The sequence below is a fragment of the Didymosphaeria variabile genome (assembly GCF_027946475.1).
Source record: "Didymosphaeria variabile strain IMI 356815 chromosome Unknown scaffold_8, whole genome shotgun sequence".
Taxonomy (NCBI): Eukaryota; Fungi; Ascomycota; class Dothideomycetes; order Pleosporales; family Didymosphaeriaceae; genus Didymosphaeria; species Didymosphaeria variabile.
The window spans coordinates 698,434-713,401 of NW_026611627.1; the positions used below are offsets into that span (position 1 = coordinate 698,434).

A 14,968-nucleotide genomic window follows, 5' to 3' on the forward strand; every position below is an offset into this window, starting at 1 on the left:
CGTCAACAATTCCTACGAGCTTGGACCTTTTGTCACACAAGACATGTCCGCTTGCAGGCATGTTCGATCGAGGTACACTGTTTTTAGTTTGAAAGGCGGCTATGTTGTAACACGTGCAAGTTACCTAGGTACTTTCTGTACCTTTTAGTGTAGCGCCGGGTTGTAGCATGTGGTGGCGAGTTTTTGCTTTATTGTTACCGTGTCCGCCACTTCTCAGTCAATGCCGCTTCCAGGCTGGGATCTATCTTATTTTTGTCCGCATCGCCTACCAGCATTCCCAGCGCTAGCAGGCTAGACCCGCACAGCTCATAGCATTGCAAGTGTTACGCAGCCTCAATTGGGGCGCCTCGGGTATCTGCAACAGTATATTCAAGTCGATCCTGGGGTACGTTGAATTGAGAGACGCTTCGGCCAGAAGCAACGCTCTCCTGCAAACGAAGCTCATGGAGGCCACGGCGATCTGGATCAATTCGGTAAGGGGTGTAAGTCATCTTGCAGGATGAGTAAGAGAATACCCTCAGATTGAGAGCGCCAGAATGTCTTCCTCGGAGATCGAAAAATAGAGTTTGTTAGGTTCGGACGTTGCCGTGGGGATGGAAGACTTCGCTATTTCCCGTAACAATGTACCGAAAAGGAGTACACGCTAATGCTCCGACGATATTGTCGTGCCATTCTCCAGAGGAACAACACCGTTGCCGCATCATAGAACTCGCCTTGTGAGGCTGCTGTTGTACAACCGCCCATTAGGAATGACAGACTGTAATCGTCAGGGACCGGAAGGTCTTTCCGCAGCCAATCGCTAGGTAGCTTTCCGAGTTGACATTCGAACGGCAGGTTCGAACGGCAGATGTCGGTCTCGTGGCAGCCGACTTGACACATTGTCGCAGACCGCAAGCACCTAGTAAGACGCAACAGCTTCAGTAATCTTCATGCTAACCGAGGTTACTCGGTATCACTTGGACACGGTAACAACCCGTGAGAGTCCAGAAGGCCTGGACGACTCTAGACGTCTATAAACATCTACAACATCTATATTACCCGATGCACGACGATCGCTTATGTTATATGTCTCTTGAGACCATTCAGCTGGCATTGTAGACTACATCCGTAACCGAGACCGGAACAGCGGCCGGCTTAAATCTAGTACGGTGATTGGAGCGCACCTAGTTTCGACCACGCATGAAGCAACAACGCGATTTGACCAGTCTGTATTTATTATCACAGTACCTACGCTCCAACCCATCCTGCCAAGTTTTGCACACCACTGAATTGCTCAAAGTGCATCCAAACATTGGCAGACGACTCGGTACCTGGACGATCTACAACAGAACACAACCTGGAATCACAATGTCCGTCGGTCCATTATAGTAACACGGGCGTGGACACTCTAGGAGAAGCAACTGGCACGACGCACACTTCACTTTGCTTCCCACCAAGTCTTGTTCGAATGTAAAAAGGGCATCGAATCTGGAACGAAGCGACCTAGCGAGAAGATGAGAACTATGATACTCAACAACAGTATGGCCGGAGAATCAAATGCTTCTGCGGAATGCTGTAGATTAGTAGCATCTCCACCAAAGTCGAGTTGGAACGCAGCCTGCCTATACAGACAGCATGAGCGATACTGGTTCAATCTTTTGAAAACAATAAGTCGGTTGGAATGGAAGTCTCACTGTCGACATACAGCAATATCGTGCACTGTCATAGTGTGAAAGTCCGAAAATTCCTTCACCCATTACTTCCCACTTTTCGCGTCGAATCGGTAACGACAGTCGAACACTCTACAAAAAACAACCCGACAACAGCACCTCCTACAAGCGATCAATGCACACTCAATCCCTCGAAATCAATCAATCATTTGAAGAGGCGGACAATGAGGCAACAGGCCATTACGCACCAGGCGAGCTGGCGCGCGTTGTCCTCCTCCACCTCCTCCAACACCACCACACGGTGTATCTCCATGGTAAAACTCCCCGTCATCGGTCTCCTCCGGAGGCGGGGCTTCCGAGGTCTCAGACGTGGGACCAATATGTGTAACAGTTGAAGCTGGTTTCGCCAGCCCAGGCTCGCAGAGTAAGCGATAGTGTGAACTTCCGTCGGCGTCGCCAAATGTCTGTTCGCAGTCTACGCTTATGCTGGCAGGGATAGTGGGACGGTCGCCGCCGGCGTTGCTTTCTGGGGTTGGGGAGACGGTGACGGTGACGGTGGCTGTGGAGACGTAGATGGTTGCGCCTGTGGTTATCGAATAGACGAATGAGCTTTCGGGGGCTGATGAGGAGCTGTTTGAGCTTTGGCTTGTGCTGTTAGCGGACGTCGTTGTGAGAAGCGAAGTGGCTGTGTAAGTCTGGCTTCCGGGCTTAGTGGTAGTCTTCGATGATGCGGACCTTTCGACATTAGCTGGGGCCTAGTTAAGAACAAGCCACGAAACGTACTGTGTCTTCGTAGAATTTTGTATCACTGAAGATATCGGCAGTATGCAGTGCGTATTGGTTCCATTAGTCTCATCTCTGCGCTGATTACATTCTCTGCTATCTCTTGCTAGGTTATATATCACATCGAGCGAGTCCAATGTTGGCCAGCCCTCGGGAACGATGAAAGGCCCTGGGACGCGCGTCCAAGCGTGGTTGGCTATCAGGGTTTTCATGCTGAAACCGGGATACGCTATGAATTGAGCCAGTTCGGGGACTTGGTATAGGTACGCTACGAGTCCGGACTACGCGAGACATCAGATTTGGATTATGACTGGTTAAACTTGAACTCACAGTGATAGCTGCGGCTTGACTTGTACCAGATCTCTGTCTTTCAGGAAGCATTTGACCGCCAAGGCTTGGAACTTCGATGTTCTACAATAATATCAGGATACTTTCAATGCACGTCTTCATGATCGATAGCATACCTCTCCGGGTGCATAAAAGCTCATAGAGCCTTCCTCATTGGGGACAGGCACGGCGGTGTCGGGCCACAACGTACCGTCTTCCTTCACCGCACCGACAGTAATGATGTTGTTATCATCCGTTCCCCAGTGTTGGGGTGTACCGCCATGCAAATTGGATCCGGATGGTTGATTTCCAGCCGATATGACTATGGGTATGTTGTGCTCTTTACAGAAGAAGATGAACGTCTCGAAATACTGGTCTAGTCTTTCTCCGCCTGCATCTAGTGACTGCCCTGTGATGGTATGTTAGATTATGGTCTGTGGAATGAAATGAAAGGCTTACCCCATGACATATTGATAACAGACTTGGCGTTCCTATCGGATGCCAGCCTTGTTGCGATATGTTCCGTGACTTCTCCCAAGATGTATCCGAGGGCTTGCGGTAAGACCCCTCCAGTTTGTATAATATCAGGATGCAACCTGTTTCGGTATCTGTTCTTCGTCTTTGCCAGAAATAGATTCGCGTTTGGCGCTATTCCATGAGATTTACCTGCGGCTATTACAGACATCCTACTTTAAATTAGTTGATGTTTCACATATCTTATGCACGATGAGTGATGCAGTTGGATTTAACGAAAGCAAAGACTTCAATGGTGCCAGTGCTACTCACATCGTTCCGTGTGGACCACCACCTATGCCTTCTGGGAGGCGATTCTCAGGCAGGATGTCTTTCAATGTAAGAACATTGGGAGTAAAACTCGTTTCCACAGTGCGGCCATCCGCTGCGAGGTCATCGAGACTGAGATCGAACCCGTCATCTAGTACGTATATCGTGGTCCCTCTGCCCCCGGAATCGTCAGCCAAATAGGGGAGGTCGTCCAATGATCGACCCCGCTCTCTCTCGGATGCTGAAATCAACCTTTTCCACCACGGTGCAGCTTCATCCGATACTATTGCCCGTTTCCAAGTTCGGGAGGCATTTGCCAAGGTCTCAGCCGAATCTGGCTCTCTGGCTAAATTTGGTTGGGCCCGTTGGTCCACAGCGCGGAACTCTTCAATGCTACCGTCGTACTTTTCATCTTGACCGCCGCAGAGGCTGACGGATTTGATAAACTTATGCTGCTGTGGAAGCTCTTGCGCTTGCTTAGACGTAAGATTGGTCACGTACATTTGCGTCTTCGTAGTTTTCCATGACCAAAGGTGTCCGACCCCTTCATCGAGCTTCTGAACAAAGTCATCGAAGGCTCGAGACTCAGTCCCTTCTCGCGAGAGAACTATGTACTCTTCTGGAGAAAGAGTAGCCGAAGCACTTTCGCTACTAGTACTGGAAGAACTCTCGGTGGATGGCTGGGACAACGAGGACGTTGGGTCCGTTGTAGTGGTTTGACCTTCTGAACTCCTTTGTGAAGCCGTATTTGTTGACATGCTAGTACCGCTGGGCCGATCCGTAGCAGAAGCTGTGGGATTCTGAGTCACCGAAGGTATTTGTGACTGTGGAAGCTCGCTCTCCCAAGGAAAGTCTTTGAAAGCCTCCAGCGCACTCTCAGCTTTCTGCAACTGTCCGCCTTCCTTGGCATAATCTTTGATGTTGTCAAACACTTGTTCTTTCATATCATCTGGGAGACCTTTCACCAAGCTGGCAGTCGAAGTGAGCCAGTTGGAAGCTTCTCTGCCAAGGTTCTGTGCATTGAGCACGGTCTTCAACCCATCTTGGGTGAGCTTATCGGTAGGCATAGATTGCTGAATGCCGTTGATAGAAGATACAAGGCTGTTGACCTCGTTACCAGCGTTCGTCAGAGTGCCAGCGACAGCGACTCCACCAGCGGCGGCACCAGATGAAGCCATGTTGAAAACATCATTGCGTGCCTTAGAGACACCATCGACTGCACCTTTGCCTGCTTTGGCAAGACCTACCAGAAGCCCTCCGATCCCACCGTGACCGCCGCCGCCATTCTTGGAGGGCTTGGGTGGCTCTTTCGACTCTCCTGTCGTTTTCCCTAGTTCGTATTCGTGTCCACCTTGGTTGATGGATTTTGTGCCCGTGAAGGCTGCCATGGGAACTATCTCATCTCCTATCTTGACTTGGTCGTTGGACAATTGTGCGAGCGTACCACCTGCCAAAATGATCGTCATGGGTGGCTCATTGGGGGCTGGAAGATGGTAATTCTGACCATCAATGACCGCGTCAAAGACGAAAGCTGGCGGAAACGAACCATAAGACGATGTTTGTGAAGGGGCTGCGCTATCTGTTCTGGACGGCCCACCCAATGGCGTAGTCTCCCCGGACCCACCCGAGGAAGGCGCGGTCCCCACTGTCGTAGTGAAGGTGACAAGGCCCGAGGACCCATCCGAAGCAGTGACCGTACTGACAACATATTGCGTCTGAGTCGGTGCTTCCGCAGAAGTTATCGATGCTTGCTCACTGGAAGATTGAAATTGCGAGGCTTGGTTGGACGCACCTTCCGAAGAGGACTCTGAGGAAGGAGCAGCAGTAGAATTGCCTGAGGCCTCGCTCGAGCTCACCATCGTTGAGGACGAAGGTTGCTCTCCTATTGTGTTGGTACCTGAGCTTGAGGGCGTAGTGGATCCGTCGCTAGGCGAACTTGAAGGCACTGACGCCGTTGAGCTGATTTCGCTCTTTGTTGGCCCAGACGTTGACGACATGACGGAAGAGCTCCCTGTGGAATTGTATACTGAGGTAGAGCTTCCTGTCGAGCCGACACTACTGAGCGACCGATGCGTAGTCAAGTTGGTGAGCGCTGTAGAAGACCCCGAGTATGTAGACAAAGACGATGTAGTTGCGGCCGAGGTGGTAGCTGATATGACTTCACTTGATAAATTTCCTGAAGTCTGGTATAAGCTGTTGCTGAAAGAAGAGACACTTGCCGAAGCATTCACAGATAGCGTGGGCGTCGTCAAAGTACTAGATTCCGTAGGATTGGTGCCGTTGGATGAATTCCCTCCTGTAAGGTTTGAACTGCTGCTTCCAGAAGCTACGCGCTGTGATGATATCCTGGATGAGCTCAAGGATGGTTTTGGCGGCTTTGAGGTCCCGATAATCAAAGAAGACGTGTTATGATGAGCAGACGACGTGCCCGTCGACAATCCACTGGGCTGAGATGGCGCCCCAGTGGATCGAGTAGGGCCCCCCGAGAGTGTGATCCAAGGAATCCCGGGTGGTGGTCCGGTTATGATAGATCCACTCACTGTGAGCAGTGATGCGGATTGGAGAGTTTCAATTGAGAGATCCTCTCCACGTTCGGCCTTCGACTGACCTGAGTATGTCGGCCGTCAGCAGGTTATACAGGCGGCCTATCGACTTTTAGACTTACCTAGTGCAGAACCCCGATCTACCTTACCGTACACTCTGCCAGAGATTAGCGTGAGCACTATGAGTGTGTCACGGTGGATTCGCATCACGGAAGAAAGCAGATGAGACGATGAGTCGTTTGTAGAGTATCAAAAGTAGAAATGTGCGATTATGAGAGAAACTGAATGCATTTCAAGGCTCGATATCGGAATCTTTATACTTACACAATGGGATATAGTCGTACTGGTGATGTCTAAAGGAGGCGGCGCGTGTTCGAGACATACACAGGTGATTATCAATTATATCAAGGCAGCTGGGATAGATTCGAAACTTTGATGTAGTACGGCCTCAGTGTGGCCGGAATCTGAGGCAGCGAAAGACGTACATCCCCGCCAGCTTGTTTACGTACTCGGTGAATTTAATGGGGCGTCCAGATGCTGTGATGCGGTTATGAACAGATCAAGCGTACTGTAAGCAGAAAATGATGACATTGACGTAAGGCTCCTTCGAAATGTGAGGCGTGGCTCGCGGCAAAGCGTTTGAAGATATCTCGCAGGCGGAGGCACAAATAGACGATCACTCTAACTGACGGAGAAGAACACTTGTCTTGATAGGAAAGGGCGAGGGGGACATAACTCCTGCTAGGTATCCCGAGGCCTTCCTGCCAGTCGGAAACAAAGTAAGACACAATGTAGGAGAGACGCTGTGCCGCATTCATGGCGTGTCGTTCACACGTTTGCACGTGATTTCTTGGCGGCCACTCGATCACGGAAGCTCGTGAAGTTCGAACCCTTGGTCGGGGACCCTTGTATCAAAGCGGTGTACTTTGCTATAACTTCACGTGAAGAGGTGCGGGTTGATATTGCCAACGAACGAAGATTCATGGCATAGAAACAACGCCTTGTATGGCAGCGGCGCTCATTTCCGGTACCAGTATGCTACCCGGTCACAACCTCGGAAGGTCGGTGGACCACGTAGTACCCCTGTTCCGAGGAGGCAAAGCAACGCTATTGAAATTAGCAGAGGATTCTGCAGCTTTTCGTACACGGCACAGCTGCGTAAGGATATGGGCGTATGTGTCGAGAAGACGTTTTAGAGCTGTGGATTGTATCCCCACGCTGCGGACCGTGGGTCTTCCAAGCCAGAGAGGCACGCGTTCCTGAGATGGCGCGCACATCGTTTACGACGATGCCTCGCTGATCATGCGGGACGACAGGGATGCTTGCGCAAGCGGTGGTGATAGGCTCGTGGTGTTGAGTTCGTCAAGCCCCCCGAATTATTTTCGCGGGGTTTCCCAGCCACCAGCAGCAATACGCGCAAATTGCATCATGCTCTTGTCCGCTGCGATGCTTTGTCGACCGAGGCTACCATTTCTATCTTCTCTTTTTCACTTTTCGATACTTGATCCGCGACTGCCTCACTGGTTGTTGCGACACTTCAGTCGCTCTTTCCAACACTGTTTACTGGACCCCCGCGCCTAGCGCCCCGGCATCACCGGCCAACCATCAACAACCCAGACACCCTGTTCTCTTACGGCGACGCTTCATCATACTCTCACGCAGCGACGCTCGTAGTCTTGACTACTCTCCTTTCGCCGTGATAGCACCACTTTATTCGGGAACATACTGGGCCATCTGTGGACACCATGCCAGTCCTTGCCGATCTCAACGGCGCGCAAGCACCGGGCGCGCCCAACCTCGATAGCCTGACAGCGCGAGACACCACGACTCAGTTTCCTTCCAACGACGCTTTCACTCCCTTCGCAATCGACGCAAGGTCACTCGAAACACGGCAGATTGTGACTGGCCTGATTCCCACATATTATCGACGCGATGGCCCTGGATCCGGCGCTGTGGTCGGTATAGTGTTGGGCAGTGTCGCTGGTTTCCTGTTGCTAGTCTGGCTCCTCTGGACCCTTACGAACAACAGCCGTAACGCGATTGCGGGTGAGGAGGAGATAGTTGTGCGCAGGCCGAGGCGCAATTCGAACTCACATCGCTCACGACGCGGAAACCGTACTAGCGAGGTACGCGAATATGACAGGAGTCCGCGGAGATCGGGAGGAGGAAGGTCGACAGTCATTGTCGAGGAAAGAAGAGGGTCGCGGCCGCGCAGTATTGTGGAGGATAGACGGCGGCGTGTGCCAGGCGACGACATGGTCGAGGTGATCGAGGAACACGACGAATATGAGAGACGGAGGTCACGTAGAGGCAGCGGATATTGATAAGAGCTGCATGATGGTCTGCGATTACGTTCAAAAAGTGCGTATCCGACATCACGCCCACAAGATGGGTAACACTAACAGCAGGAGCAGAAACTGATTGCACCTTCCGTTTGACAACTTTGCGGAGCGACCGAACTGCTATGTTTCCAGGCACGCTCTCGGCCATAACCGCGAACATAAACCTATCAGCAGAGCTAAGCTCCACCGGGATACCCTATTTTCGAGTTATTTCTACGTCGATTTGTTTTGCACATGTTACCCTGTTATTGCACTTCTTGCAATCTCCACTAGGTCTTTGATTCGCTGTACACCATTCCGGCATTCTTTCAGCATCGTGCGTCAGGGGCGGGTAGGGGAGCATGGCGAAGCGGCTACAGAATTTGGGACTGTGCATGCTCGCATCGCGACATTGCGGCCGTCCCAGCGGGGCAAGGTCTGGATTATGACTGCCCGAGTTGAGAAAGCATGGCTGATGTACGATGGGAACGTGAAGGATCTAATGTGTTTCTGATACCATTTGCATATATTTTACTCAGCAAATATAGCGAATCATTCGGCTCGAGCCGACATACTCAAATTGGAGCACACTGCCCACAGTATCTAAAGCACACCCACATGCGCACGATCAAAATCTCGCCACAGTACTTCGAGCGATTGTTTAACACGTCTTGCAGCTGACATTTGAAATTCTTAAGAAATTGTTCCGCCTACAAATCCATCGAGCAAGGTGTCACTGTCTTCGTGTCTGCACTGACAATTGCAATCCTCGCGGAGTCACTGACTAGCATGCTGAAGTACAGATCCAATCATGAGAACGAACGTTTCCAGTCTATCAGAAAGCTATATACATTTCTTTCAACCCAAAATATTCACAACACGAACCTTCCTCCAACGACCCGTCTAGAACTGCGGCTTAGCGTTCTTAAGCAAGTCCTCAAAGTACGCCTGGTTCCATTCACCAGCCTCGGGAGACGGCTTGTAGGCGTCAGCGTTGCCGCAGAAAGAATCATAACGGGTGGCGGAAGTGTCGCTCGTGCCGTCTGACTCGCCGCCGGGCTTGCCCCAGACGAAGGCGTCGGTGCGCTCGTCGCCTGTGTCGGCGGTGGGACGGACGCCGAAGCCGGCGCCTTTGACGTTGCACCAGTGGCCCCATTCTTCGCGGAGGCCGGTGACGGCGTTGCTGGGGGATTTTAGTATGTACTGGAAAAAGGGGGAGCGAGTAGGATGGCGGTGGACTTACCGACCAGTGTCGACGATGGCGTGGTTGGGGTGGCCAGCGGTGGCGAGAGCATCGCCGAAGAGCGAGACGTAGAGCTTCTCGTTTTGCGCCTTGTTGTACTGGGCGTCAGACGTAGTGGAGAACTCTCCGGGGGTTTGGTCACTGTTCACAATCAGCATTCTCCTTCACATCCGAAAGTCGCCTTCGTGTGACTTACAAGGAGTTCCATCCAGCAATGTTGGTGGAGATACCACGGACTTGGCTGGGAGAGCCAGCAGCCTTGTACACCTTCGCGAGGCCCTCAGCACCGGGCTTGAGGTTGTCGTTCCAGCCCAGCCAGCCTCCGTGACCGGCATCGACGTACATGACGACGTTGGGGAGGTTGAGAGTCTTGAGTGCGTAGGCAACGCCGTCCTCGTAGCCAGACTTGGACTGCTGGCATGTGGTGAGGTCGATGTTGGTGACCAAGTTAGGGAGAGAATCGGGCTCGATTATCAGGGCGAAGGCCTGGTTGGGGGCTCCCTTGAGGAGAGCGGCGATGACTTTGCCTCTAGTTAGTTACGTATTTGGGTACACCGCAGGACAACTCACCATCAATGTACTGAGTCTTGTACTTGTCGATCTCGCCGACTGCGAGTTCACCGTTCGAAGCCTTCGCAGCGCAGTCGCGGCCCGGAAGATCGTAGATGACAAGACCCAAGACGTTCTTGCAAGGAATGTCGGTGGCAAGCTCCTTCTTCAACTTGTCGATGTTCGCAATGGTGTCGAGCCAGAGGAACGATCCGACATCGCCAACCTTGGCGGCAGCGGTGGCAAGGCTCGAGTCGGTCATGTTCTTGACTGCGGCGGCGACCTCGGCCTTGTAGAAGGAGTTGGCGTGTAGGGTGTAAGTCTTGAAGACATTCTCGCTGCCGCTGAGTGTGACGGCGGAGTCGCAGGCCCTCTTGTTGACCTTCTGCGATGGGAGGGCAGCGGCGAGGGTGGCCAAGGCCAAGATGGAACCGGAGGTCTTCATGTTGGAGAGTTGTGATGAGTGGCCGACGTTGTTGGCTTGGATGTCGAAATGAAACAGCTGTTGAAGCCTTATATAGTCAAGCTTAGGTGAACGTCTTTACGATTCATTGCCCCCGAGTCTACTTGATTGCGGCGTCAGGTCATTGCACGGGATTTGCTTCCCGCTCGTTGATTACCCCAGAAAGCGCATGGTCACCTACGTGAACCCGTTGAGCCTCACGCCAGGGGAAGACCCGTTCGATAGGATGGAAGAATCTACAATGCACACTTTGAAGACTCGCGTGCTCAACGGCGACCGGACCGTATTCGAGTTGTATGTAGACCCGTACCCCTGGAGAAATAGAAGTCTCATGGAAAGAGCGTAGATATTACAGCTTCCTGGGCAGCCCACTTTTTGCTCCAAAGATCGTCTCATTTCCTTATGCTTCGAGTAAGGAAGGCGCTTACATTCAAGATGATAGGTACAAAACAGCACAGGGAGGTATACAGACTACGCGCTAACAAAGACCCAAGCCGGAGGCCAGGGCCGGTGGTGAGCCAGGGCCACTCGCAGCATAGTATACGAGATCTTAGGACCCTATATCTCGTGACGATAGAATTCCTGGGTTGCAAAGCTTGACGTGCTGTTTCAAATAAAATTCGCCGATCTGTTGCCGTGTTGGTAGCAAATCAAGGCTCCGGGTTCTGAACAGGGTATGGCGGAAATGCAAGCCTAAATTGCCTTGTGACGACAACCCGTGAACTTTCCCGGGTAAACTAACTTACACACTTAATTTCCATAGAGCCGCCAGCCGATCGATGCCTTGGCGAGAAGGTCAATGGTATTTCCTAATTAACTGCCGCCTGATCGGAGTATTTTGCGCGTGTTGAGGTTGAAGCCACACTTTATGGTTCGGAAGCAATCCAAGGTCGCGGACCTACTGTCTCAAAGAATGCTTGCACACAAAAGTCCGCTGACTTCTGGAAGTCTTCCTTTCCAGAAGTCGAACGCAGGTTGTGCACACCGCACACCGCACATGCAATGAGTATCTTGGTGGCCGCTTTTCATGTAATAACGTGTGCTTGGTATCTTAATATTGTTGCAATGCTAGGCAATGTCTAATCAATACGCCGAGCCTTGTCGGTCATCTATAAAGCATACAAGTTAACAAAAAGCCAACACCAAGCTTCATGTGTTGAATGATGAGGGAGAGGGGGAGTGCTTGAGTAATCGTGTTGGTAAGGATTGGACTCACAATTCGCACCCATGGCTTTCCGCAGCTTCATGGTAACTGCATCAGCCTTAAGTTCGTTCTTGTCACTAGTTTGGACTTCCACCGCGTATGTTCTGATGACTTTCTTGACCTCTCCGCTTTGAAAGCTCATCTTCGCTTTCCGCATGATCTTCGTTTGAGGACCTGTATCATCAATGTTAACTCGTCCATCTTCACTTGAGCGTTTCTTCTTATTTCACAATTTTAATTAGTTCCAGCGTCACACTTACCCTGCCAGACGATGAAGACGAATTTTGTCCGTTCGGAATATTCATCATTTCCCAACTTCATTCTCACATACGCATACGCCGCCTCGTCATTTCCCAGCGTCTCCGTCATCTCCGCAATGTCGCCGGTGCCGGTCTTGTCCAGTTTCAGGGAATCCGATGTTGCAGACGCATACTTGAGAACTAGCCACGTGGTCTCTGATTTGTCGGAACGCACATCCTCGTAGGCTTGCGCAATGTCAGGGTCCGATAGGATGTCACCTGGTGGAGCCATTTTGTGTTTTTTGGTACAATTTTGAAAGGATCTCTGGGTTGTCGCTGTGAGTTGATCTTGAGGGCAGGGGATAGCGGTGAAGGTGGTGGGGAGGAATTTGAGATTCGGCGTTAATGCGGGGCCATAATTCTGGGGCTGATTGGCTAAAAGGAGTCTGGACGCTGGATGCCTCAGACTTGAACCGAGTCCTTGCAATGCAACCATCATGCCATGGATTGTATTGTTCGTGAGCCCAGGGCTGTAGAACGAATCTTGATTGATCGGTCATAGATTCCCGCCTTGATGTAGGAATACAGCAGAGAGTCTGCGGATTGAGCTAGGCGTCAAGATCAAGACAACGCATTTGTATTGCGACGAAGAAAATTACCAAGTCATAGACACATTCTGCGATTGCGTTACTGTACTGCCCGAATAGCGTAGGTAAGGGTGAGTCAGCGGATCAGCTTGCATCTCGAGTGTAGGATCCCATAGAAATCTGGGGTAGGAGCATGGGCACCTGGGCACCTGGGCATCTGAAGGATCACGTGCCAGGGTCTTCCTCCACGTAATCTGCCCCACTCATCTCCAGACGCGCTCAGCGTCTCCAGCACAATCATGTCGAGCTATCATCAGATATTTCCCCTATCTTTCCACACTGCGGTTTCACGCAAGACGGCAACTCACACCAATGTCTAATATTTATCACTGCGGTTCCGCGCTCGTGTGTCGTCACGCCCGGCAATCGTGTTCGGCCTAATTAACAGCTGCTAAACTGATAAGTACCACTACCTAGGTATCGCGACTATCATCCGTTCTGCGACTCTAAATTCCACTATGGGAATCTACAATGTGTAAACGATACGTACGACTGCAACTCAACAACTTCGACTATGCCAAAGACGACCAACAATAGAATGCAACGCGCATCGTGTGCTTGCGACTTCTGCCATTCTCGAGGGTTGAAATGCCGCTGGAGGACCGAGCACAGCGACTCACTCCAGGGGCGATTGGCTGGTTGTCTCACTTGCAGTGATTACAATGCGCAATGCACGACGAATCGACCCATTCGAAAACGGGGTAGGAAACCTGCCAACCCAACAACAACCATCGCCGAAGAGAATGCACAATCAAGCGAGCACCCTGACGGGTTGGAAACACCGTACGGTCAAGACATATCACCGAGTCAAGATACATACGCCGGTTTTGTATCCCCAGTACAGGTCCGACGCCTGGTCAAAATCTACCGCGACACTATGTACCAATGCTACTTTCCCTTTCTTCCCGAGGATGACCTACTGCTGCGCTGGGAAGAAGGAATCCCGGACTCGAACAGTCCATCTTACATGCTCTTGATGGCTCTTTGTGCCGTTAGTGCACAGATAGCATCCCTTAATGCCGTCTTCGACCAAACTTTGCTTGTAGGCCAGCCCACCCCAGATAGCGAGAGATACTTTTTCGAGGCCATTTCCAAGATCCCAATCCGGATCGCATCATCACACGACCTTGACTACCTGCGCTCATTCGGGCTTTTGGCAGTCTATTCGTTACAACGTGGGAATAACAATGACCTGCATCGCTATCTCGGCCTGTACCACGCCTTAGTAGCTCAACATGGCTTGCACGACGAGAGTCGCTGGCCTGATAATCTCTCGTTACAAGATGTGGATGATCGACGACGCCTCTTTTGGTGCGTTTACCGGCTTGAAATTCACTCTGCGTGCGTCTTAGGACATATTGTACGAATGCCAGAGGCACAAATCTCAGTGGACTACCCTCGCATCACAGCTTCAATGGAATATGAGACTCGAGCGTGGACTGCTGGCTGGGACTATATAACGGACCTCTTTCGCCTGCTTGAGTATGCCATCTTCAGTCTTCGCGGATGCAAGAACCGTAAACCTGCATTAGCAGTATTCTGTGAGCGTCCGTCACCCGTCACACTACTTGATGGGTTGGCTCGTCTCAAAGGGGCCAAGCCTCGAATTCTAACAGAATTTCCTGGGCCCGACGAGATCCTTCGAAGCAATCGTTGCAGATATATGAATGTGCAAATCACCTGCACTGAAGCGCTCGTCAACATCATGGCGTTACTTTACTGTCAGGAACCTGCCTCCGAAATCATGACCATCGCCAAGATGTTCCTGGACGACATTACTAAAGCGGATCTCATCATGTTCAAGATTGCGGGCAGCCAGATTGTACACCAATTACTTGGTGTTGGTCACATTGTCTACAACACATCTCGCAGCGAGAATGGCAGATATTGGCCTGAGGCAAAACGACTGATTGAATTTTTGGGAGATCTGGTGAACGATCTTGAGGACATCCCTTCCGCGGCAGAAGCTGCGGCCAGGTTGTTTCGACTTGCAGAAGCTACCTTGTGAGATCGGAAACAAGTTCATATCGACCAGAAGGTGCATGTAAATTATTAGACTACAAGCAACGCGCTGCAACTGGTTTGGCTCGTCTCGCATGCAAACCGCGATAGCCTCAACGCCGATATAAAACTCCGCGTTGCATGCCTCGTATGCGTACAGCGCCGTCACTTTGATCTCAATCACAACCCAGACTTGCCAGCACCCACTTCAACAGA

General features: G+C 51.3%; 5 protein-coding genes across 5 annotated transcripts; 2 read left to right on the forward strand and 3 right to left on the reverse strand.

Moving 5' to 3' along the window:
• Positions 1 to 3,541: 3,541 nt before the first annotated feature.
• Positions 3,542 to 4,930, reverse strand: N0V89_010458 (uncharacterized protein; the record flags this gene model as incomplete). Its single annotated transcript, XM_056219200.1, has 1 exon — positions 3,542 to 4,930. One exon carries the CDS (start codon positions 4,928 to 4,930, stop codon positions 3,542 to 3,544), a length of 1,389 nt encoding a protein of 462 aa, XP_056066327.1.
• A 356-nt stretch (positions 4,931 to 5,286) lies between these two features.
• On the forward strand, positions 5,287 to 5,954 carry N0V89_010459 (uncharacterized protein; the record flags this gene model as incomplete). The annotated part of the gene is made up of 2 exons (XM_056219201.1): positions 5,287 to 5,323; positions 5,371 to 5,954. The coding sequence occupies 2 exons, from the start codon at positions 5,287 to 5,289 to the stop codon at positions 5,952 to 5,954; spliced, it is 621 nt and encodes a 206-aa protein (XP_056066328.1).
• A 3,355-nt stretch (positions 5,955 to 9,309) lies between these two features.
• On the reverse strand, positions 9,310 to 10,750 carry CEL6C_2 (1,4-beta-D-glucan cellobiohydrolase cel6c; the record flags this gene model as incomplete). Its single annotated transcript, XM_056219202.1, has 5 exons — positions 9,310 to 9,589; positions 9,650 to 9,790; positions 9,846 to 10,170; positions 10,220 to 10,678; positions 10,744 to 10,750. The coding sequence occupies 5 exons, from the start codon at positions 10,748 to 10,750 to the stop codon at positions 9,310 to 9,312; spliced, it is 1,212 nt and encodes a 403-aa protein (XP_056066329.1).
• A 1,020-nt stretch (positions 10,751 to 11,770) lies between these two features.
• Positions 11,771 to 12,396, reverse strand: N0V89_010461 (uncharacterized protein; the record flags this gene model as incomplete). Its single annotated transcript, XM_056219203.1, has 2 exons — positions 11,771 to 12,039; positions 12,126 to 12,396. The coding sequence occupies 2 exons, from the start codon at positions 12,394 to 12,396 to the stop codon at positions 11,771 to 11,773; spliced, it is 540 nt and encodes a 179-aa protein (XP_056066330.1).
• A 1,769-nt stretch (positions 12,397 to 14,165) lies between these two features.
• N0V89_010462 (uncharacterized protein) lies at positions 14,166 to 14,759 on the forward strand (the record flags this gene model as incomplete). Its single annotated transcript, XM_056219204.1, has 1 exon — positions 14,166 to 14,759. The coding sequence occupies one exon, from the start codon at positions 14,166 to 14,168 to the stop codon at positions 14,757 to 14,759; it is 594 nt and encodes a 197-aa protein (XP_056066331.1).
• Positions 14,760 to 14,968: the final 209 nt, after the last annotated feature.